Genomic DNA, 27,044 nt, shown 5'->3' with positions numbered 1-27,044 from the left:
AGGGTCCTGTGAATTTTACCTCCCTAAACAGCTCCTGAATTTATCCATTTCTTTCTCTCTCTACTACTACCACCCGCATCTCAGCCCCATCAACATTCACCTGAATGAGTGCAACAGTCTTCCCTCATCCACTCTCATTCCTGTACAGTCTGTTCTCTGTTCTCTCACTGCAGCCAGTGTAATTTTTTACAAAGGACAAATCTCATCATGTTACACTCCTACTTAAACTTCTACTGCCCTTAGGATAAATATCAAAATCTTGACCACCGCCTCTAGAATATGGCTCCTGTCTACCTAGTAGACTTCCTTTCTTGCACCCCATGTTCTAGTAATATCAACTTTCTTTCAGTTTCCTAATATGCCAAGTTCCTTCCCCACTCTGGACCTTTGAATTGTTGCCCCTCTATGTGATCTATTTTACCATATATACCCTGACCTTCGAAATCCACAACTACTCAGCTTAAATTTCACTTGCTGACATCAGTAGTCCACCTCCATAATCTCTTAGATCAGTACTGATAACCACTCCTCCACAGTACTGATCAAAAAAATGTATTTAAATAATTATATATTGCACTGGTAATTACGTGTTTACTTCCTATCTGCCCCACTCAAATGTGACTTTATGTCTTGCATCTCCAGTACAAAGCACTGGAGAGAACACAGAAAGTGCTTGACAAAGTCTCAGTTCATTGCTATCAACTCTAAAAAGCCTTTCCCCAGGACTTCCCTGGTGGCGCGGTGGTTAAGAGCCCACCTGCCAGTGCAGGGTTCATGGATTCGATCCCTCATCCGGGAAGATCCCATATGCTGAGGAGCAACTAAGCCCATGCGCCACAACTGCTGAGCCTGTGCTCTAGAGCCCAGGAGCCGCAATTACTGAGCCCACGTGCTGCAACTACTGAGCCCACGTGCCACAACTACTGAAGCCTGAGCACCTAGAGCCCGTGCTTCGCAACAGAAGAAGTCATTGCAATGAGAAGCTTGTGTACCACAACGAAGAGTAGCCCCTGCTCACCTCAACTAGAGAAAGCCTGCGCACAGCAACGAAGACCCAACACAGCCAAAAATTCATTAATTAACTAATTTAAAAAAATAAACATAAGGAGTGGTGATTGTATAGCACAGAAAATACAGCCTATATATATATATATATTTTTAAGACCTTTCCCCAAATCCTCATTTGGAATTACTTCCTCTCTTTCTTTTACACCCCAAAGTACCTCACCCCTTAATGAAAACACATTTCCCAGCATCCCTCGCATTACAGTGATATGTGTGAATGTTTACCCGCTCTAGACAGTAAGCTACGTGAAGACAATGACTGTTCTTTGGTTCATTCTTCTAGCTGTTAAGTTCACATTTCTCCCCAACAATCTGTTCATAGTCAAAGAGCTAACAAGTATGTCTACTGTTGAAAAACTGTACACCACCAACAAAAAGTTAACCAAAGGGGTGGGGTGAGAATTACCTGTTTCTGGTTGAGCTGCCTTTTCTTTCTTAGCACCACTGCCACTGGGGTGGGATCGCTTCCGGATCATGGACATGAGGGATCTTTAGGAGAAAGAAAAAGATCAACAGGATTAGTGGATGCCTTATGATCCAAGAAATAAAATGTATAGATTCTAAGTAATCAGTTAAAATCCAACTCTTCTCTAAGTGCATGAATATATAACTAGAATTTAAGTAGCCTACTTTCCACTTTAATAAACTGTTAAATTTTTAAGAAAGAGAAAGATGTCTCACCCCTTTACTGTGTAAAAACCAAACTAGTTACTGGGAGAAGGGGGCTGCTAACACTATTACTAATTTTATGCAGAGACATCTGCAAAGTAAAATAGAGAAAACCTTTCAATATCCATATTTAAAATTCAGAAACAGCTATCTATGTAATACATTTGAGGGAGAGGGAAGGACAAAAGAATTAGGGGATGTTTTGGTAAATATCTATTTGCTAAATATGGGCATAAAAACATCTGAATCTGCACAACATAGACCAGATACTTCAGGGATAACATATATTCAGACCACTGTCTCTCTGGTCCATGTTTCAAAAATCTGTGTAAAATCCAAATCATGATAAATTTGACATGAAAATTTAAAACCTCCATATATTAAAAGACATCATAAAGAATAAAAAGAAACTCTACAAATCAATGAGAAAAAGCACACACCCAACAGAAATAAAGGACAAAACCAAGAAACCCCATAAAAAAGGATGTCCAAATTTCCAGCACACAAACAAACAGGTTCTTGACTTCTTTAGTTATTAGGAAATCACAAATAAAAGCCACATTGAGGTTTTACTACACACTCATCAAATAGGCAAGAAATTTTAAGTCTGATAATATCAAGTGTTGGTAGGTTTGTGGAGTAACAGGAATTCTCAAACTGAAGATGTATAAATTGATAGCACCACTTTAGAAAACTGTTCAGCATGAAAATAGACATATCCTATGAGCCAGTGATTCAACTTCCATATATATTACAGAAATACAAGCACTTGTGCACCAGGAAGCATGTACAGGAATGTTCATGTAGAATTTCCATAACTTCCCTGAACTGGGAATGACTCAAATGTCTATCAGTATTACAATGGATAAACACATTTTGGGACATTCATAAAGTGGGTTACGTATCAATGAATATGAATGCACTTTGGCTACATAAAATAATATGGATGAATCTTACAAAATAATATAAAGTGAAAAGAAAAAGACACAAAGGAATACACTACAATTCCAATTATATAAAGTCATAAACAGACCGTATATGTATTTACAGTAGTTTAGGGATATGTATATAGGCAAAAAAACCCTTTTCTTTAAGAAAAGGATAAAAGGATAGGACTTGAGGGTACTAGCATTGTTCTATTTCTTGATTTTGATGGTGATTACGTGGATACTCATTTTATATTATTTTAAACTGTACATAAGTTTGTGTACACTTCTACATGTATATTATCACCCCCACCAAAAAAAAAAAAAAATGAATCAAGAACTCTGAAATTCTTTCAACTACATTATGAATGTCCTCAGTGTGGTAAACTGGATTTGACAAAATACAGTCCTGAGGAAGACAAACTGGGAAGAGAGGCATAATGCTGCCTGCAGAAAAAGGGGCAACTGGATACACAGTACTATTTGCTCTGAGGACAGAACAACGTGATGTTCCTTAACCACTATCATTTTTAGGTTTTTTTTTCACTTCTTACTTCTGTCTTTGGTTATATTATTAATCCCCTCCCTAACTGTCTTTTCTTAAAATTCTCACACATACTGAACAATCTCCCACAAAGCATAGCATAAAGAAAGTGCTACATCCTACTCTACCCTGTGAAGTTTCCAGGACTTACCAACTGGGAAACAATCGGTCACTGAGCTTTTAACTTCATCTAGTTTGTCTTCTTTGGGCTCATAGTGGCCCAAAATGTAATTAAATTATTTTCACAGAACTTCTAATTTGCACAGAACTTTAAAACAAGTACATTTTAATCCATAAGGTGAGGGAATTAAATGATGCAAACTTTATTTTTTCCATTCTGTCAACTGAAGACAGAATATTCAATGTCTACTTGTTAACATTCCATAGAAGGGTGGGGTTTGGGGAGGGCTCTCACTAATCAGAGGCCTCTCCTCATTCTGTAATGATCCCATCTCTGGTTCTGAGGGGAAGTTTTGAGAATGTGTATTATTGTACACAAAGATTACAAAGCAAGAAGTTATTTGTACTGCTCAGAACAGTTGTATGTATTTACATAAATGAACTAAGAATATATGCCCAACACTGCAAACCACCTAAGTAGATAAGAGAAAGTGCTAGCTTTAAATGTTCTGAAGTATAAGTTGAAGACTGATACGGTGTCCACAGGAAAATCATCTGTAATATTAAAAAGAACTGTCAAGATGTTGCTTAGACTAAAGAGAAAATATCAATAGATAGTGTGAGTTTCACAGGACAGATGAGAAGACCAGGACAAGACATCTGGGACCAATCATCCAAACCTCTGGCTAAAACTGCCCCAGGTGGAAAATATTCACCTTGAAATTCTTCAAGTGTTCTTCACACCCACTGTGAGGGTTAATTTATGAGTCAACTTGACTGGGTCATGGGGTACTCAGATAAATGGTCCAACATTATTCTAGGTATTTCTTTGAGGGTTCTGGATGAGATTAACATTTAAACTGGTAGCCTGAGTGACTGTCCTCCCTAATGTGGGATGGGCCTCCCTCAATCAGTTGAAGGCCTGAATACAACAAAAGGTGACCCTCCCCCAAGTAAAAGAAAATTCCTCCTGCCTGACTGCCTTGAAACTAGGACATCTGCTCTGTCCTGCTTTTGACTCAAACTGAAACACTGCCTCTTCCTGGCCTGTTGACCTTCAGACTGAAACAATGCCACAGGCTCTCCTTGGTCTCCAGCTTGCTGACTCACCCTGAAGTTCCTGGGACTTGTCAGCCTCCATAGTCATGTGAACCAATTCTTGAGAATACATTCTCTTTTTATGTATATGATGTGTATGTACACATGTACACGCACGCGCGCACACCCCCCACACACACACACCCCCACACACCTATTGGTTCTGTTTCTCTGGAGAACCCTGACTAACACACTAATATACCCTACCCTTTCCCCATGAGCCACACCTGACCAGGACCTGTCCTTTCACTCCATTACTACAAAATGACCAAGATATGCCTTTTTCCTCTCTTAACTCTCTCCCATCTGTCCTCTAAGTCAAATGAGCAGGAAGAGGAGGGGAAAGCAATAAAGCCACTTAAAGAAGCCACAGGCTCTAGTCTTTTTCTTCCACTTCCACTTCCATCCATGATCTACTTCAGGGTAAAACAAACAGCTCAGGAACAAAGTTGGAAAACCTTGATTAGTGGATTCAAAGTCCATTGAAACTCAATACAAATGCAAATATACTTTTTTGACAAGAAAGTACTCCTTATCAAAAAATAAAAATCTCTTTCTACTGAGAAATTATATTTTATACTACTTAAATTCATCTTAAAATAAAAATCATTCATGTTATTCAATGAAAATTTTCTTTAATGGGCCTTATAAGAGTTCATGCTTTAGATATACATAGTCTGAGTCCTACTTTCATTTCTCAGTGTGACTGTAGGATGCTTTTTGAGAAAATATTCTATTTGTTATACTTTACTTTTAATTCTAAGGGCTCTCAAGGTTTCAGAGACTAAAAATTAAAGGCCAACAGCAAGATTATAATCATTTTTTAATAGTTATCCCTCCTCACAGACAGAAGTGACCTTTCTTATCAAGCTCAAAATTCTAGACCTTAGAAAAAAATCAAAGTGATGAATTTCCTATTATAAATGTCAAATTCAGAATACCTCTTACAGATTTAGCTACTCAGGACAGAAAGAATTTAAAATACCTGAAATTCTTTCAATTGACTCTTGGATCGATCACGTGTAAAAATTATTTTGCCTTAACTACTTCAGTGGCTTAAAGTAGATCTGTTAGGTTTCTGTTAGTTCAGTACTTTTATTTTTTAAATAACTGAACAAAGCATAGCTTTTCAAATTCAAGTTAGTGAGAGAAAAACACGAAAACGTTCTGGAGAAGCTCAAAATTCCTTGATCTTCCAGTTAAAGGAAATCCTAATGATATGGACTGAAGTTTTAAAACTGAAGTATCAAAAAAATTTTTTTAGATGTCTAGCTCCTTGGTTTGGAACAGCCACATGAAATCTAAACACCTACAACAGAAGAACACTGTAGGCCACAAGATGTCTTTATATGTTACAAGAAAGGAATGATATACTGGCCTTCAGAAAATTCTCTGAAACACCTGCTGATATCTTTCATACTTTTTACCACCACGCCCCTCAAAATGATGCATCTAAGCCCGTATTGCTTAAAAAGGGTACCAATAGCATAAACTTCAGTTTCTCTGACAAGGACTAACATTTGATGCAAAGCAGTCTTCCTGGACGTGCTTACCGGATAGGATTTGGAGGGGGAGGAGGAAGCGGTGGTGGAGGAGGAGGTGGGGGAGGTACCGAATTCTCAGACTGGTTCACCCGTTTCTGGAGTTCATCGACTGCACAGAGAGCAAGCATTCAGAAAAGAGCTGAAATAAGCAACTTAACACCTTATATACATGTAAAGGAAAAAACAACCACTCTCAAAATCAAGTTCTTTTATTAAAGCAAAGTTAGAAATTTCAGTATGAAACTGCAGAACCCTTTAAACTTTTTATCATCAGTAAGAGAGGCCTTATATATGTTACAAAAAATTTACCATCTTTTTGCTATATATACAAACTATGCAAAAGAAAAAATAAATCAAGACAATGGCTGGATGGGTGGGAAGTAAGGATTGAGAGTAGGCTGAAGAAATATTTGTTAACAATAGAATTTACTACTCAAACACTAAGAAATTGTTAATACTTGACTTTTAAAGTATACAGACCAAGAATTAATTTTAAAGATGACATTTAGTAATGAATTTTAATAGCATACTTTCCTCCTCCACTTAATCTCCTTCAAAAACTGCAAATCCTAGAGTTCTTGATTTTAACCAGACTCAGACTCTCAAGTGTTTAACTCAGAAACTTTTTGCTCTTTGGAAGAGCATTCTGGAAATATAATTTATTCATTCAAGCCATTAATGAAACAAGTTCTTACTAAGCTCCAACAATGTGAAAGAGCCTATGCTCAGTGCTGCTCATGACACAGTTCCTGACTTCAAGAAACTCAATTTGAATTTACATCACAGATGTGAATGCCTCTAATCGGGCTCTAATGGGCTACAGGTACTGCACTCAGGAATAGCTCTCCCTCTGCGCAGTCACTCTACTTTCCATGACTGACTACCCTAATGATTTGTGCATTTGTTTTTACCGTCAACACTTAAATAAGCAGTGGGGGCCAGGCTCCCTGACACCAAGAATCCTCTAGTTATTTCATATGCATGTGTCTGTTTCTCTAAAGGGAGTTTGAGATCCTCATGGACAAAAGGCATGGTTTCTTTTCTTCTACATTTTTTATAGCACCCTAGGATACTGGGTATGGCTGGGTACACACACAGCAGACAATAACTAAAAAGAATGGACTACTTCTTAATTTTAGATCAATTTCAAAAAATAAATTGTAATTCACTTTCATTGTGGATTAGAAAGCATTGAATATTTTTTAAAGGAAAAAGCCTACTTGATTTTTCTGTACAGATTTCAAAATTCTAGTATAAAATTAACCAAAAATATCTGAAGTGAATATTGAAGCTGTTATAAAGGGAACAACCTGCCCCCTTAAATTACCTACTTTCCAACAGAAACTTATTACTTATCCCTGTGTAGTAATCCAACTCACACATTCTTGTTAAGCCTTCTAGAACTGAATGAATAAATCGTTTAAGTAACTCCTGGTGTTTTAAAAGTTTTTCCATTTAATATATATATTGTTGCCCATTTTATCGTTAGGTGTGATACTGAAAGTATTATTTCATGTGCATAATTAGACATTGAAAATGTAGGTAGTATAAACCTAAAAAGTTTAATTCTTTTTAAAAATGCACCCTAAAATGAATAAAATAAGTATTTAACGAACACTCATCTCTGAAGCCCTGAGAAATGCTGAAGTTTTGGTCTCCCCACATTAATGATATCTCCGTCTCTTAATTCTGTATGTGATGCTCATAAAGCCTGTGAGTCCAAAACAGAAGTCTAAATATTTGTGAATCACATGATTACAGCGACCGTTCTAATGAATTACAATAGTCAGAAATGAAGAAATTTAAAACAAATCTTGGTATTTTTCTATATCATTTAGTAAATGTACTGGTCATGAGAGATTCACATAGTAATAATAAGACATAATAGGCTACTCAGTGCTTTTACCGGAATGCTTTAAATTTCTAGCTTTCTCCTCAGAATTCTGATATTTCAATTCCAATTCTTTTTTATCTTCTTCTAGAAGCTCCAGTTGCTGTTTGAGGTTGTGCATCTCTTTGCGGAGAGTTTCATTTTGTAGCTGCTCTTCTAATTTTTTGACCTATAAGTTATAAACAGACTTTTATGTGGTGACAGTTTTTCCTCTGTCAAGGAAAATAAGGGGAAAAATAAATGTTTCCCTTTTACTTTGCACTTCATAGCAAAGAGATTACAATTCATCTTAAAAACCACACAAATCCTAGGATACAGATAATACTTAAGATCACTATCAGCAATGTAATTCAATATAAATTTATTGAAGACTTATGTCCCAGATAATTTAATTTTTAAAGGTGACTAGAAAAAGTAAAATATTCATTTAATTTAAGTAACAAATTCATTTAAAACAGATTAACGCCTTTGTGCCCATTTTCAAAAGAAAAACTCAGGTAATATTAAAAATTTGGTGGGACAACTTGGTAACAAATATAAAAAACCTTAAAAAAATATAAGGAAGAAAAGACCCTTGATTCAGTAATACTACTTTTAGAATTTGTGAAATAGTAAGACAAGTGTTCAAATACATTAACTAGAATGTTCTTTATAACAGGGAAAACTTGGAAATAACCTAAATGTCCACCAATATTACTGATTTAATAAATTATAGTTATGTTCGTTAAATGAAATACTATGCAACCATTTAAAAATCACATAACCTCACTATACACTGACATGGAAATATATATTACCAAATGAAAAAAATCAGGTTATAGAACCATATGCTTGGCATGATTCCGTTTAACCTATATTCATAAAACTACAATTTATATAAACTTTGGATATGCACCAAAATATGGGATTTTTAACTAATCTTAATTTTCTGCTTTAGCTTTTTCTGTATTTTAAAATTTTGTTTTATTTTAATCATAAAAACAACACAGCTGTGTTTTAAAGATTGCTGAATCTGCAAGGGAACTTATAGACAGGTAAGAAATATTTTCAACCACATACCTGAAAGATTATCCAGAATAATTGTATAGTATAGTATAATACATTTAGAAGTACTGACTGCTGTAAGTTCATTTGTAACTTTTACCTAATCTTCAGTACTTTTCCCACTACCCCAACAAGGAACATACACAACAATTTAGTCCCATCCTCAATACAATTTACTGGGTTCTTGCACGCATTATTTACTAAATGAGTTAACTACAGTAGTAGAACTTTTCAGAACCAAAATTTCTAACATAAGCTAAATAAAAATAAACCTTCTTTCATTCCCTTCATTTGAAAAGGTAATTCCTGGGCTTCCCTGGTGGCGCAGTGGTTGAGAGTCCACCTGCCGATGCAGGGGACGTGGGTTCGTGCCCCGGTCCGGGAAGATCCCACATGCCGCGGAGGGGCTGGGCCTGTGAGCCATGGCCGCTGAGCCTGTGCATCCGGAGCCTGTGCTCCGCAACGGGAGAGGCCACAACAGTGAGAGGCCCACGTACCGCAAAAAAAAAAAAAAAGGTAATTCCTGCATATGGGGACAAAAAAAATTATTTCCCTTCCATCCTACTCCCCAGGCCTCTTTCCCAGGGGCAAGCACAGTTACCACGTATTCATCTAGAGGTTCTCTACCTATACGCCAACATTTCTTATGGAAGAAAAAAAAATTAACTCTACCTCACAACCAACTTGGTTAAAAACTCCAGGAACTTCCAAGGATTAAATGTCAATATTGTTGCTGAAAGAGACTTCGACAGGTGGTAACAAATGGCAGCTAACAGCCTTTCCTTCACAAACTAGGTACACTGTAAGTAGTATAAACACTGATGTAATTTTTCTCAAGTGGTTTCTTTAATTTGAAAGGCTTTGTTCCACCTCTTCGCCTCTCCTCCTCTCTGCCTCTCTTTCTCACCCACCACGGTGACTATCCTTTCTGCCTAGCACATACAGGTAGGCTGTGTCAGCTGGAATAGCTCTACTCATACAAATTGAAATAAGCACTTAAGTCTTTAAACGTAGATCTGTGCAAGTTTACAAAATCACAAATTTTCCCTAAGCAAATAATTACTACTAACATGGACTTTTCCTCCCTCTTTGAATAAAACCTATGCCCTCCAACAAGCTCTTTGAGACCACTACACAATACACTCTCCTAGTGTATGCAGTCTCCCAAAACACAATCAACTCAACTTGGAAATGCAGATTTCCAAACTGCATTATCCAAGCTCTTTTTGAGTTGTATCTCTTTCTCTCGCTTCTTCTGACCCTTTGGACAGTTTAAAGATCATTATAAAGCCTACAGCAGTGCATAAATTTTAGTTGGATACTATAAATTAAATTCATTTGGTAGTTATTTTTTCTAAAAGGTGAAAAGACTGGAAAGACTTAGTCACTTAGGCAAAACATGGAACTATGAGCTACTGGACTGACTCTTCTCAATTTAAGTATGTGGGTGTATTAAAACTCCAGGAGAAAATCTGGTACCTTTTGTTGATGCTCGATTCTCTCTTCTTCAAGGAGCTGTATAAGTTTTGCATTTTCATCTAAAGCTTTCAAAAGCTGCTGGTCAGGAGCAGAGTTCTGTAGCAGAAGGTGGCTTTGTCTCTTTAGCTTGTTTTGTTCAATAAACATCTGCAAAAGTTAATTATAAAAATGTATGTACCAATCATTTTCACACATCTCCTCAACTGAAACTGGAACAAAAGGAAAAGTATGTGGAGTTTTTATTAAAAAGTTAAAGGCAATTTCTGAATTATAGTATAATGATTTTAGAAGTAATGATTGCTATGATTTCATTCATAACTTTTATATAATCTTTAGAACCTTTACCCTTGCCTCAGCACAGTATATATACAATAGTTTAGTCCTACACTGCAGTTTTTAATAATTTATTATTGCTTTAAAGTACATTAATACTAACAGTAGCAGCTAATATTTATCAAGAACTTAAGCCAAGTATTCTACTAAATATTTTATACACATTATTTTAATCCTTACATCAATCCTATGAATCGAACGTATCTGCAATGAAAAGCTAAAATGTACTAAACACTATGGGATAGATACAGTGACAATCATTTTACATACATTTTATCATCTAATCCTTAGAACACCACTGTCAGTAGACACTATTATTACCCCACTTTTACTAATAAGGTAACTGAGGCCCCGAGGGGTTAAGCAGCTTTCTCAAAGACACAAGTGAGTAGCAAAATCAGGATTTAAACCCAGATCTGTCTGATTTATAAGCCCACGCTCTCAACCATCTGGCTAATCTCCATCCTCTGCTATCTACTAGACCTAAGATTCTGTCTTAAATTAGTCTTTCCCCAGTGACGAAAGTAGTTAACAGTAAGAGGGTAAAGAGGAGAAGGAAAAAGGTATATTAATATTTACTGAGCATTTTATAAAACAATTTACATATATTATTAACTTAATCTCGACAACTTTACATGATTGAAGGCAAAATTATTTTCTATTCACCCATTATTTCTTTTCCTTAATACCCTACACAAGTCAGCCAATGGGTGATTCCAAGCATGAAATGTTTTTCAAATTCTGATATCAGGCTTCTCTTACAGTAGAGCAACAACATTTTCAAGTGAAATTTACATTCTTCCTCCATCTAACACCTCATTTCTCTGTAAGAACAGGTATAGATAGAGCATGAATGAATGTGTGCGCGCGCACAAGTGCCAGGCTGGAGAAAAGTGAGACGGGAGGTGTCCACACGCTAGGGAAGAGTAATCAGTATTACATCATAGTATCTTAAACTTGAGATCAGTGGTTTAATTGAAATGACTTATTTCAGGTTACTATTATTTAAAAAAATTATTTTTAATACATTTTTCCCTCTTAAAACTTAACTGGTTGGGGTCCCTTGCTGGTATCTTAGAAAATATCTCAGAGTCAACATGAAAGGCCAGCAAAAAGCAGCTGACGTAAGTGACATTCTCTGGCTTCCCAACAAGTGAGGCCTTTTGCCAAGAGAGCTCAGAGGCCAGGAGCAAACAGAGAGGAAGCGGTCAGCAAGGTTGACCAGGACAGAGGTGGGAGCTCAGCACTAAGACAATGCAGGGCACAGGTGACCATCAATGCCAAGGGTGCTTTATTACTCTCCCTGCACTGCTTCTCTGTACTCTGGTTCTCTCTTGGGAAAAGGGACAGATCTCCTTTTCTGTGTAACACTAGGAAAACTTGCTTAACTTTACATGATTATAAATTATCTTAACTCTATTATTCTGGAGAGAAAAGAATAAAGATATGTCTTAGGGATGCTAACAACATGAATTTCTTTTGCAAAACCCTGTAACAATACCTAAATTACAATATAAGATGAAAAGAACATACAGAAAAGAAATTCCTTTCAATAATAATGGTAACTTGAAAAATATTAGTCATTAGACTACCTTTTATAGACTTTAAGATACTAAAATAAAACACTAAATAATGCTTTTTCTAAGATGTATTTAAAGAAAATTCAGTTACCAAACACTAATGAATTTGGTTTTTAGCTACGGTAAGAACTTGTTGGTTAGAGTTATTAAGTTGGTCCCTTACCAGACAAATAACATCATTGGTATCAGAATTTCAGAGAAATTCTCCTAAATCTTTTCAAAGAATGAGAAGAAAATGCTGTGTTATTAATATATAATTCATTTTTTCCAAAATGACATTAAAATATCATCATCTGAGTTGTCTGAAAACAACACGAATTACATAATAGTTTCACAGTATATTGGGACTACATGTTGAAAAAGGTATCCACACCATTAAACAGAGAAAAGAAAAACTACACTAAATAGAAAAAATTATATACTCAAAAAGTACAGGGAAGTCATCAAAAATTGAAATTATGTTGAGGAAATACAAAAACTTAACATAGCTAGGAAGACAACTCGTTGTTTCTTCCTTGTGGAGGGATCATGTTTTTGATTTCAGGGTTTATTTTTTATTTTTTTATTCATTTATTTATGGCTGCGTTGGGTCTTGGTTGCTGCCCGCGGGCTTTCTCCAGCTGTGGCAAGTGGGGGCTACTCTTCGTTGTGGTACGCAGGCTTCTCATTGCGGAGGCTTCTTGTTGCAGAACACGGGGTCTAGGCATGGAGGCTTTGTTAGTTGTGGCACGTGGGCTCAGTAGTTGTGACACGTGGGCTCAGTAGTTGTGGCACACGGGCTTAGTTGCTCCGCAGCATGTGGGATCTTCCCAGACCAGGGCTCAAACCTCTGTCCCCTGCATTGGCAGGCAGATTCTTAACCACTGCACCACCAGGGAAGTACTGGTTTTGGTTTTTAATTGGACAAGTGTGAACAGAAGTAAGGAAGAAATGTTCAATTTTTAATTTACACATTTGAGAATTGTTTGTATGTTTACAAGGTATATATCTTCCTTTTGTAACTAAAAAGGTAAACTAAATTAACTTCAAAAATTGATTTCTGAGCAGAAGCAAGAAGAACTGCAATCCTGCAGCCTGTGAAACAAAAACCACATTCACAGAAACACAGACAAGATGAAAAGGCAGAGGGCTATGTACCAGATGAAGGAACAAGATAAAACCCCGGAAAAACAACTAAATGAAGTAGAGATAGGCAACCTTCCAGAAAAAGAATTCAGAATAATGATAGTGAAGATGATCCAGGACCTCGGAAAAAGAATGGAGGCAAGATCGAGAAGATACCAGAAATGTTTAATGAAGACCTAGAATTAAAGAACAAACAAACAGAGATGAGCAATACAATAACTGAAATGAAAACTACACTAGAAGGAATCAACAGCAGAATAACTGAGGCAGAAGAACGGATAAGTGACCTGGAAGACAGAATGGTGGAATTCACTGCTGCAGAACAGAATAAAGAAAAAAGAATGAAGAAATGAAGACAGCCTAAGAGACCGCCGGGACAACATTAAACGCCATTCGCATTATAGGGGTCCCAGAAGGAGAAGAGAGAGAGAGAAAGGACCAGAGAAAATATTTGAAGAGATTATAGTTGAAAACTTCCCTAACCTGGGAAAGGAAATAGCCACTCAAGTCCAGGAAGCTCAGCGAGTCCCATACAGGATAAACCCAAGGAGACACACGCCAAGACACATAGTAATCAAATTAGCAAAAATTAAAGACAAAGAAAAATTATTGAAAGCAGCAAGGGAAAAATGACAAATAACATACAAGGGAACTCCCATAAGGTTAACAGCTGATTTCTCAGCAGAAACTCTACAAGCCAGAAGGGACTGGCATGATATACTTAAAGTGATGAAAGGGAAGAAACTACAACCAAGATTACTCTACCTGGCAAGCATCTCATTCAGATTCAATGGAGAAATCAAAAGCTTTACAGACAAGCAAACGCTAAGAGAATTCAGCACCACCAAACCAGCTCTACAACAAATGCTAAAGGAACTTCTCTAAGTGGGAAACACAAGAGAAGAAAAGGACCTACAAAAACAAACCCAAACCAATTAAGAAAATGGTGATAGGAACATACATATAAATAATTACCTTAAACGTGAATGGATTAAATTTTCCAACCAAAAGACACAGGTTTGCTGAATGTATACAAAAACAAGACCCATCTATATGCTGTCTACAAGAGACCCACTTCAGACCTAGGGACACATACAGACTGAAAGTGAGGGAATGGAAAAAGATATTCCATGCAAATAGAAATCAAAAGAAAGCTGGAGTAGCAATACTCATATCAGATAAAATAGACTTTAAAATAAAGAATGTTACAAGAGACAAGGAAGGACACTACATAATGATCAAGGGATCAATCCAAGAAGAAGATATAACAATTATAAACATAGATGCACCCAACATAGGAGCACCTCAATACATAAGGCAACTGCTAACAGCTATAAAAGAGGAAATCGACAGTTAACACAATAGTGGGGGACTTTTAACACCTCACTTACATCATTGGACAGATCATCCAAAATGAAAATAAATAAGGAAACAGAAGCTTTAAATGACACAACAGACCAAATAGATTTCATTGATATTTATAGGACAGTCCATCCAAAAACAACAGATTACACTCTCTTCTCAAGTGCACATAGAACATTCTCCAGGATAGATCACATCTTGGGTCACAAATCAAGCCTCAGTAAATTTAAGAAAACTGAAATCATATCAAGCATATTTTCTGACCACAACGCTATGAGATTAGAAATATGAATTACAGGGAAAAAAACGTAAAAAACACAAACACATAGAGGCTAAACGTTACTAAATAACCAAGAGATCACTGAAGAAATCAAAGAGGAAATCAAAAAGTACCTAGACACAAATGACAATGAAAACACGACGATCCAAAACCTATGGGATGCAGCAAAAGCAGTTCTAAGAGGGAAGTTTATAGCTATACAAGCCTACCTCAAGAAACAACAAAAATCTCAAATAAACAATCTAACCTTACACCTAAAGGAACTAGAGAAAGAAGAACAAACAAAACCCAAAGTTAGCAGAAGGAAAGAAATCATAAAGATCAGAGCAGAAATAAATGAAATAGAAACAAAGAAAACAATAGCAAAGATCAATAAAACTAAAAGCTGGTTCTTTGAAAAGATAAACAAAATTGATAACCCATTAGCCAGACTCATCAAGAAAAAGAGGGAAGAGGACTCAAATCAATAAAATTAGAAATGAAAAAGGAGAAGTTACAACAGACACCGCAGATGTGCAAAGCATCCTAAGAGACTACTACAAGCAACTCTATGCCAATAAAATGGACAACCTGGAAGAAATGGACGAATTCTTAGAAAGGTATAACCTTCCAAGACTGAACCAGGAAGAAACAGAAAATATGAACAGACCAATCACAAGTAATGAAATTGAAACTGTGATTAAAAATCTTGCAACAAACAAAAGTCCAGGACCAGATGGCTTCACAGATGAATTCTATCAAACATTTAGAGAAGAGCTAACACCCACCTTTCTCAAACTCTTACAAAAAATTGCAGAGAGGGCTTCCCTGGTGGTGCAGTGGTTGAGAGTCCGCCTGCCGATGCAGGGGATACGGGTTTGTGCACAGGTCCGGGAAGATCCCACGTGCTGTGGAGCGGCTGGGCCTGTGAGCCATGGCCGCTGAGCCTGCGCGTCCAGAGCCTGTGCTCCGCAATGGGAGAGGCCACGACAGTGAGAGGCCCACGTACCGCAAAAAAAAAAAAAAAAAAAAAAAAATTGCAGAGGAAGGAACGCTCCCAAACACATTCTATGAGTCATCATCCTGATACCAAAACTAGACAGAAATACTACAAAAAAAGAAAATTAAAGACCAATAACACTCATGAATATAGATGCAAAAATCCTCAACAAAATACTAGCAAACAGAATCCAACAACACATTAAAAGGATCATACACCATGATCAAGTGGGATTTATCCCCGGGATGCAAGGATTCTTCAATATATGCAAATCAATCAATGTGATACACCATATTAACAAACTGAAAAATAAAAACCATATGATCATCTCAATAGATGCAGAAAAAGTTTTTGACAAAATTCAACGCCCATTTATGATAAAAACTCTCCAGAAAGTGGGCATAGAGGGAACCTACCTCAACATAATAAAGGTCATATACGACAAACGCACAGCAAACATCATTCTCAATGGTGAAAAACTGAAAGCATTTCCTCTAAGATCAGGAATGAGACAAGGATGTCCATTCTCACCACTATTATTCATCATAGCTTTGGAAGTCCTAGCCACGGTAATCAGAGAAGAAAAAGAAAGAAAAGGAATACACATTGGAAAAGAAGAAGTAAAACTGTCACTGTTTGCAAATGACATGATGCTATACATAGAGAATCCTAAACAGGCCACCAGAAAACTACAAGAGCTAATCAGTGAATTTGGTAAAGTTGCAGGATACAAAATTAATGCACAGAAATCTCTTGCGTTCCTATACACTAATGATGAAAAATCTGAAAGAGAAATTAAGGAAACACTCCCATTTACCACTGCAACAAAAAGAATAAAATACCTAGGAATAAACCTACCTAGGGAGACAAAAGACCTATATGCAGAAAACTGTAAGACACTGATGAAAGAAATTAAAGATGGTACAAACAGATGGAGAGATCTACCATGTTCTTGGGCTGGAAGAATCAATATTATGAAAATGACTATACTACCCAAAGCAATCTACAGATTCAATGCAATCCCTATCAAATTACCAGTGGCATTTTTTATGGAACTAGAACAAAAAATCTTAAAAGTTGCATGGAGACACAAAAGACCCCGAATAGCCAAAGCAGTCTTGAGGGAAAAAAATGGAGCTGGAGGAATCAGACTCCCTGACTTCAGATTATACTACAAAGCTACAGTAATCAAGACAGTATGGTACTGGCACAAAAACAGAAATATAGATCAATGGAACAAGATAGAAAGCCCAGAGATAAACCCACGCACCTATGGTCAACTGATCTATGACAAAGGAGGCAAGGATAGACAATGGAGAAAAGACAGTCTCTTCAATAAGTGGTGCTGGGAAAACTGGACAGCTACATGTAAAAGAATGAAAGTAGGACACTCCCTAACACTATACACAAAAATAAACTCAAAATGGATTAAAGACCTAACTGTAAGACCAGACACTATAAAACTCTTAGAGGAAAACATTGGAAGAACACTCTTTGCCATAAATCACAGCAAGATCTTTTTTGACCCACCTCCTAGAGTAATGGAAATAAAAACAAAAATAAACAAATGGGACCTAATGAAACTTCAAAACTTTTGCACAGCAAAGGAAACCATAAAGAAGATGAAAAGACAACCCTCAGAATGGGAGAAAATATTTGCAAATGAATCAACAGACAAAGGATTAATCTCCAAAATATATAAATAGCTCATGCAGCTCAATATTAAAAAAACAAACAACCCAATCCAAGAATGGGCAGAAGACCTAAATAGACATTTCTCCAAAGAAGACATACAGATGGCCAAGAAGCACATGAAAAGCTGCTCAACACCACTAATTATTAGAGAAATGCAAATCAAAACTACAATGAGGTATCACCTCACACCAGTTAGAATGGGCATCATCAGAAAATCTACAAACAACAAATGCTGGAGAGTGTGTGGAGAAAAGGGAACCCTCCTGCACTGTTGGTGGGAATGTAAATTGATACAGCCACTATGAGAACAGTATGTAGGTTCCTTAAAAAACTAAAAATAGAATTACCATATGATCCAGCAATCCCACTACTGGGCATATACCCTGAGAAAACCGTAATTCAAAAAGACACATGCACCCAAATGTTCACTGCAGCACTATTTACAATAGCCAGGTCATGGAAGCAACCTAAATGCCCATCAACAGAGGAGTGGATAAAGAAGATGTGGTACATATATACAATGGAATATTACTCAGCCATAAAAAGGAACAAAATTGGGTCATTTGTTGAGATGGATGTGTCTAGAGACTGTCATACAGAATGAAGTAAGTCAGAAAGAGAAAAACAAATATCGTATATTAACGCATGTATGTGGAACCTAGAAAAATGGTACAGATGAACTGGTTTGCAGGGAAGAAGCTGAGACACAGATGTACAGAACAAATGTATGGACACTAAGGGGGGAAAGCGCTGGGAGGGAGGGGGTGGTGGTGGGATGAACTGGGAGATTGGGATTGACATGTACACACTTATGTGTATAAAACTGATGACTAATAAGAACCTGCTGTATAAAAAAAATAAATAAAATTTAAAAATTTAAAAAAAAAGAAAAGCACTGTCAAATACTCAAAGTTTGGCAAAATGAAAATAGGAAAAAAAAACTGATTTCTACAGCTCTATACTGTACACTCCAACACAGCAAGGATCATATTTGCTTTCTTCATCATTATATTCCCACTATCTACACACTGTCTGGCTTACCAGATGTTTGCTGAATGCACTAAAGAACAGAATGCAAAAGTGGTACTTCTCTGGTTAAGCTAAGTCGTGTAGTTATCTGTTGAAAACCTGAGAATTTGTAAACCGTGAAAAGGGAAGATATACTAGTTCTAATCTAGCTTTATCTTTTCTTCTCACTACTGTGTAGATCAAACCTAGACATTGTACAATCATTGAGCACTGTTGCAAATACTTATGCTACCAGTAATGTAAGTGCCACCGCTCTTGCTTTCCCTCCTCAAACTTCTCTCTCCTCATTCTGGGTTAACATGTCAGTACTATTGTTTCCACCAATCACTACCAAGTGGATGGCAGACTGAATCATTTATTCTTTTTTTTTTTCTGTGGTACGCGGGCCTCTCACTGTTGTGGCCTCTCCCGTTGCGGAACACAGGCTCTGGACGTGCAGGCTCAGCGGCCATGGCTCACGGGCCCAGCCGCTCCGCGGCATGTGGGATCTTCCCGGACCGGGGCATGAACCCGTGTCCCCTGCATCAGCAGGCGGACTCTCAACCACTGCGCCACCAGGGAAGCCCTGAATCATTCATTCTTAAAGGAATCTTACTTCTTCCATCTATCCTCTCTGCTACTGCATGGCCTTCAAGTTTTCCTTTGAGCTGCTTTGTATTCTAACATCATTCTACAAACAAGAAATGGAAAACTGAAAATGTCTCTCAAAATAAGACCCTAGCATTCAGGTCAAAATCAGCCAACGTTTTCAGTTTTGCAATGGAGGCATCTTCACATTATCTCTACTCTCCCTCCCCTCAACCATTTATTTAGTTCCTTTTTTTTTTTTTTTTTTTTGCTGTACGCGGGCCTCTCACTGTTGTGGCCTCTCCCGTTGCGGAGCACAGGCTCTGGACGCGCAGGCTCGGCGGCCATGGCTCACGGGCCCAGCCGCTCCGCGGCACGTGGGATCTTCCCGGACCGGGGCACGAACCCGTGTCCCCTGCATCGGCAGGCGGACTCTCAACCACCGCGCCACCAGGGAAGCCCAAGTTCCATTATTTATGTATGCTGCAGCTTTTTCCAAAGGGCTCTAACACACTTCAATTTTTTTTTCTTCCTTCCAGGAAATAAGAGAACAATACTTACCTTTCATTAAACTCTCTGAGTAAAATGAATCAGTATTTGAAATCAGATCTTCTCAGACTAAATCTTTTGTATAGTTCATTGCTAGCACAGCTACATTCAAGCACAGAAAAACTCCTGCACAAAACCATAATCTGATCTTCAAATGTCATTCCCATAACCCCATGCTTTGTCTTCCTTCTACACCTTGGATACGTCCACCTAAGAATGTTTTATATTTCCTTAGCTACTTTCCTTGAACCTACAGTATGCACACAGATTCAAAATATTTACACATGATGGAAATCTCATGCAGATCAGCTCCATATCATGAGCTGTTACAGTTCAGCCAACTGGTGCCTCATCATTTCCCTGGAAACCAGTCCCAGAGCCATGGAATACCCAATAACCACATGGCAACAAAGTTAAGGCCAGAACATGAGAAGCTCAAAGCTTATCTCTAACATGAGAGGCAAGTCATTACTCTGGTGAAAGGCTCAGATAATGGATGTGTAACATGACAATGTTCCACAGCAAGCGGAAGCATCAACTCACATAATGAGAGCACTGAATAGCAGCTGAAGAGAAATACTAATACCATGATATTGTTATTTCAGATGGTATACTGAGATGTAACCTAGATTCTTGAGGTCTTGAGGCTACTGGAAACATGCAAAAATCCTGTACTCAAGCTGGACTTTCCCTCACAAGTTATGGGATGGGTATCCCTAAATATAATTTCTTTCCCCGACATAGCATTTTATAGTTTACAAAATTCTTTTGAAAAATTGTGCCATTTGATTTTAAAATCCACTTGGTTAGGTTAGTAACATCACCCATTTTATAGATGGTGAAAGTGAAGCCCAAAGAGGCTAAGGAACTGCTAATAACTGCTAGTAACATACAGCTACTAACTGAATGACATGGCCAAAATTTAAACCCAGATCTTCCGACACCAAGTTCAATGAATTTGATACTATTCCATAGCTCCCTAAATCAGGTGATCCGTAATTCAAAGTGACTGCTTATTCAACCTCAAAAAATATTTTTATATGTCATCTGCAAAGTTCTTTAAAATATAAAAATAAAATACGAAGTCTCTGCAAGATATTTACCTCTTGTGCAAACGACTCTGCTTTCTTTCGAAGGTCCTTCTCCAGTTCCAAGTTCACTTGCATTTCCTCATACTCTTCTACTGCTAGCATGGACACTTGAGAAGACAAGGAAAAGAAAATGGACAATACGCCACACAGATTATCAAGAATACGGATGAAAAATGGTGACGAAAGATTCCTTATTCAGGCATATAAGCACCCACATTCATTGCTGGTTGGAGTATAAATTGGTAAGACCTTTTTAGAAGGCAACTTGGCAATATGAATCTAAAATCTAAAACTATTCATACCCTTTGACTCAACAATTCCACTTTTAGGAATGTATTTATTCTTCTAAAAGAATAAATCATGAACATATACAGAGATTTAATCGCAAGGGTGCTCTGTGCATCATTGCTGAAAACAGTGAAATAATCTAGATGGTCTAACACTGAAGGATCAGTTAAGTATGCTGTGTACAAGAAATATTCTGCCATCAAAATTACATTGTAGAGGCATATTTACTGAATGGAAAGACATTCATGATATATTTTTAAAATGAGTTCATTTTTGTTTTTTAAAAGCCACATACAAAACACGTCAACAAGGATTCCACTGAAGAGGAAACATGTGAAAGGCCAATTACCATCTTCATTAGTAACCAAGGAAAAGGAAAGTAAAACCATAGCTACCTTTTTATACTCACCAAAGAGGCAACTGGCAAAAATTTAAAAGTATAGCTATATCAAGCTGGGAGAGAATACAGAACAATGGAAACAAATACACTGTTAACAGGAGTATAAACTTATAGATCTACTTTAAAAATAATTTGGCATTATGTAGTGAAATTGAAGATAAAATTTTACCTTTGGCATATATCTTAGTGAAACTCTTGGATATGTGCACCAGAAGACATGTATAAGAATTTTCATAACAGCATGACTTGGAATAGCAAAAAAACTGGAAAAAACTCAAACATTCACCAAATGGATACTGGATAAATGAATTTTGGTATAGACACTGAATGAAATATTATACAGCAGTGAAAATAAACATACCACAGCAATACCCTTCAACATGATGAACCGGACAAACACAAAAAGCAGCAGAAGGACATATGCAAAATTATATCATTTATATAAAGTTCAAAAACATGCAAAATTAAACAATATGCTGTTTAGGGATATATATATATATGACAAAACTATAAATAAAAGCAATGATAAAAGTCCAAGGAAGGAACACAAGTAGAGACTGATGTTCAGGGGCTTGTAAAGCACTGATGGGCAAAAAAGATATTTCTTTTGTTGGTATTTTATTTATACTCCATATACGTTATAAACATATTTAATAAACAACTCAATGTGCATATATAGGTTTTTTGATTGAAATATAGTTGATGCACAATATCATATGTTATAGGTGTACAATACAGTGATTCACAATTTTTAAAGGTTATGCTCCATTTATAGTTATTATAAAATATTGACTACATTTCCGGTGTTGTATAATATACCCTTGTAGCTTATTTTATACATAATAGTTTGTACCTCTTAGTCCCCTACCCATAAATTGCCCCTCCCCCCCTTTCCTCTCCTGGAAGAATAAACACTAAAATGTTAATAGTGCTTATCTCTGGACTGTAAGGGTTGAGTTTTAGTTTTTTTTACTTTTCCCATATAAATCTATACTTTCCACCAAAAAATATGTTACTTGAATAAAAAGAAAAAATGTACATATGTAAGTTATTTCAAAGTGTTCTCCATATTTATAAAGAAGAGAAACAGCCTTAGATCCATATGGGCCCAGAGTCAGAGCTTTGAATGAAAGAATCACTGTGGACAGAAATCTTCAAAGGGACGATACTGTCAAATAGGAGCAACATGAATTCTTTCCTACTTTTTGATATTCTGTGACCTATTCTGTTAAATAATGATGTAGACGGGACAGAGGGAGTGATGACGCCATTACCAACTAGGAACCACATAGGTGGACAGCACACTAGCCTCTCCACTGGCTTCCAGCAAGGCACTTTCAATCCTGAGCTGAGTCATGTCAATAAAAACCTTTAAAAAGGCTCTCTTAATGGCAGCTTTCACAAACTGTTCCTCCAGGGCACTTCAGTCCTAACTGATTAAGGACTGGTTTGCTGCGTAATGACATAGAATTTCAAACTCTGTACTCGGTCAATCTACGCCTCCTCAGAAGAAAGACTAACAGTCTTACTCAAGTAAAGCAATGAAGTGGTGGTTTGTGATGTGAATTACAGGTCCCTGAGAGCTAAACGATTTTCAAACCTGTTTAAAAAAAAAAGAAATTTCACAAAGAAAACAAAGAAGATTATGACTATCTGAAGCCCTGGGCAAGATAATTAACTTTCTATTCTATGTCCAGAACACTATAATAAAAAGTGAATTTTCACATGACCTGGCCCTCTTGGATTCTGAAAGAAATTCGGTTGGTCCTAGTCATGTATTTATTTATATAATCTCTCTCTGCCTAGATAAGGGTCTCCCTGAAGGCAAGGTCCATGATATTAACCTCTGCAGAGCCCTCTGTTTCTAGCACAGTGCATCACGACTGAAAATTCTTCTACACCATTTCTATCTTCTTAAATGCATAAAAGGCAGAGGAAATGTTACAAGCTAGTGCATCTCCCACACTTAGCTACAAGGTCCTTTATTTACTAAAAAAAAAAATCTCAATTCATGAATGACACAAAGATGGAGAACTACCACCAATAACAATAGGGAAGGCCCTGGGTCTGAAAGGTTTCCTTTTAGTGTTGTAGCTTCTGAACTAGGAAAGACAGTGGCTGAGGGAAAAAAGGAGAACAAAAAATCATAGTAAGTCCCCTCCCTTAAGAATTATGTTTGCAGAACTGCACTTTGCTCCTTTGCCCTAAACCAGGGGACATAAGAAGTGGTCCCATGAGACTTGATGCTGTGTTTTATGACAAGTATGATGGAATCAAATTACACAGAATTTTCTCTAGAAGTAGCCTCTGGAGAAAGTTCCTTCTCACCATGAGACCAGGTCTGCTTCTCCTGACCAACAGGTAAATTTTTATATGATTCATAAAAATGATCATGAATCTCTCATCACTCTGGCTCCTAGACAGCTCAGAGCCAGACTTCAGGCACACAGGCAGGAAATGTGCAAGAACTCAGAGTAAGTAATAAGCACTTTGTACATTAACATATATTCTCACTTTTCCTTTGTCCCATTTTCCATATCCTCTTAATTTAAAAGTTTTTCATATAATGTTGCATGTATTTATGTAGATATCCTAATCTCTTCTGGATCGAGGAGAAGTTTACCAATTAACCTACCAGATATATAAACACTGAGGGGATAGCCAATATGGTCATGGTCCCAAGATATATGTAGGACAAAAGAGTATTTAGGTTTGAAGTTTCAAAATGAGTGGGTCATGAATTCCTCAAGCAAAAGCACTTTTAAATGTCCCCAGACTCTCAGGTAGGTGGAAAAAGAGCAGGAATGAGAGAGACTCATTGCTAGAAGTTAGGAAAACACAATATAGAAGATTTTTGCTACAAGAATCTTTAGACACCAGTATAAAACAACACAAAATATATATAAACAAAATAAATTACATATATATTTGAGGGAAAAGACTGGAAATACATACCTCTATTGCATTTTTCTAAGACTTTTCTCTGTTCAAGAACTTCCGAATTTAAAACATCTTTTTCTTGTTTAACTTTATTTACCTAAAAATGTGATATTTTGAGGGGAGAAAACATCCAAAATTGTAAAACATGATATATGATGATGTGTGATACTTAAATTGCTATTCAACTTTCAAAACGATGTTACATTAAAGCAGTAATTGGCTTCACTGTGCTAGGCTTCTATTAAAATGTTTTTAAAGCCTCAAAGTAACTATTTAATTTAGGATGTACATCTGGAACTTCTTTACATATTCCAAATAGTACTGGCATTGGTCCCTAAATATGGCAGTGTTCTAGCCGTCCAGTGTAAATGATTGACATTTTTAATGCAAAAATCCAATTAGACTGCACCTGGAAAATACTTGAATCATTTAATCAGAAAGCCAATATTCAATTTTGGTATTCATTTTAAACTCTGATGACATTTGGCTTAAGTAAAAACATACATAAATTTTTAAAATAAAAAAGACTTTGAACTTTGACTTTTGGCTTAAACAAAATACATATGAAAATCTCCCCCCACACAAAACTTAAATTTCTGAACTAATTTTTGGCATCTATCAATAGGAAAAGAGAATATCATAGTATAGTTTTAAAAAAAAGAATGTAAAGTTACATGTACCAAGAGGATAAATCTCAAAAGCATTATGTTGAATTAAAAAAGCAGGTTTATATAGTTTAAAACACTCAAAATACTAGGTATTGTAGTGAAAATGTAAATATATGCATTGAAATGATAAAAAACAAGTTCAGAATAATGGTTGTTTAAGGAAACTGCAGGGAGTGAGGAGAATGCAGTTAGGGAGAGATACACACGGGTTTCAATACTATGCTAATGTTTTATGTATTAAACTACATAGTAGGCATATGGAGGTTCGTTATTTTTTTTACACTTTTCAGATGTCTGAAATAGTCATAATAAAAATGACTTCTGAAATGGCTTCCAATAACACCTCTAAGTGGGAGGGGAGAGAATCATCAATAAATAATTATAATTGAGGATTGGAATGCATCAAAATGTCTTTCTTTCTCTCCTATGGTTATACTCAAGAAACAAGCTAAGGTAATGGTCCCTGAAAGGGACCCTGAATCCATCAGCACTTCCATATGGTCTGTGAACTGGTTTCCTTTAGTATAAGCTATATTGTTGTTTTTGGTTTAAATTAGTAACCAGTATACAGTTCAACGCTTCTAGAATGTCATCATCCTTCTTCCCACTCACACCTACTGCCACAATAAGTGAAAGCAACTGGGGATGGGAGGTTGGTGGTCACTGCTTTCCAACGTTTTTCACATTATGGCCCTTAAGAATATGTGTATGGGAACTGGGGTAACTGAAAGAGGCTGCTCACTGAAGGGGTCAATACCCTGGCATACCTGTAAGCCATTTGAAGGATATCAAGGTGCTATACACATCAGTTGGGAAGCCTTGGGCTACAGACTCTGAGAACCACTGATACAAGTTAAACCGAGACTGCAAAGGCAGATCCTTGAAGCCTCATGCAAAGAAGGCTAATTATGTGCTCCTGCTCTTAAAGACAATTCAAAAGGAAAAATAAAAAGATTCTCCAAATACCCACTTGAACCCATTCTACCATCTATCATATATGCCTGTGTTGGAGGTACAGAGGGGCATAGCCTTTCCCAGCTGAGTCAGCCCTCCATCAGAGAAGCAAAATCATTCTTCACCAGCAGCAACAAAGTGTATGACTTAAATGCAGATATCACTGTCACAAATCTGCCTCACAGTGAAACACACGGGACAATAGGAAACACTTCAATGCTATTTTACTATTTTATTTCTTGAGCTAGACAGTGGGTACATGAATGTTCATGATCTTATTTTCTATACCTTTTTGTATGTCTGAAATAGTGGGGACAAGAGAAGATTAAAATTGGTACATGGTTCTCATGTCAGAAATTAGCTTCCAACAGCAAGTTTTTGACTTAGCCTGTCCCCAAACACCTTAAAAGACTAAAGGTCTTGCCTTTCGGGCCTAAGATACATACTTCTTCAATTACTTCTACAAGTTTGCTCTTGAGATTTTCCAGTTCAATGGCTAATATCTTCTTTTCCTCCTGAACAGATACAATTTGATCTCGAAGTTCTGCATTTTTAAAGAAAAAAATAAGAAAAAAAAAAGCCTTATTTTTAAAAGAAGAAACCAATCTTGTCAGAAGAATTGAAAATGCCAATCCATGTGCAGCTTATGGTCAAAGTTATTCCACAATTAAAAGGAAAATGAAGTAGCAAAAGACAATGGAAATATCACTTCTCCCCCCCACCCCGCCAAATATAGCTATGTTTCTAAAATTTTGTATCAGGCACGCTCACTATGTTAAATATACTAGATCATGTTTTCTCTGCAATATATCAAACCTGTATTC

The 27,044-nt window shown here is 36.8% G+C and overlaps 1 protein-coding gene across 8 annotated transcripts in view; it reads right to left on the bottom strand.

Moving 5' to 3' along the window:
• Positions 1-27,044, bottom strand: part of SHTN1 (shootin 1) — a 104,281-nt gene that overhangs the window by 36,931 nt on the left and 40,306 nt on the right. For all 8 annotated transcript variants that reach the window (XM_060286354.2, XM_070043902.1, XM_030839381.3 and 5 more), the window contains 7 exons: positions 26,667-26,764; positions 24,614-24,695; positions 20,983-21,077; positions 10,381-10,527; positions 7,873-8,026; positions 5,976-6,075; positions 1,472-1,554 (listed from right to left, as the gene is read on the bottom strand). In XM_060286354.2, the coding sequence (XP_060142337.1) occupies positions 1,472-1,554; positions 5,976-6,075; positions 7,873-8,026; positions 10,381-10,527; positions 20,983-21,077; positions 24,614-24,695; positions 26,667-26,764 (759 nt within the window). The remainder of the gene's footprint in view (positions 1-1,471; positions 1,555-5,975; positions 6,076-7,872; positions 8,027-10,380; positions 10,528-20,982; positions 21,078-24,613; positions 24,696-26,666; positions 26,765-27,044) is intronic.

The sequence above is a fragment of the Globicephala melas genome, chromosome 16 (genome assembly GCF_963455315.2).
Source record: "Globicephala melas chromosome 16, mGloMel1.2, whole genome shotgun sequence".
In the NCBI taxonomy this organism is placed as follows: domain Eukaryota; kingdom Metazoa; phylum Chordata; class Mammalia; order Artiodactyla; family Delphinidae; genus Globicephala; species Globicephala melas.
Note: the sequence above shows the minus strand (reverse complement) of the source record. Positions and strands in the feature narration are given on the sequence as shown.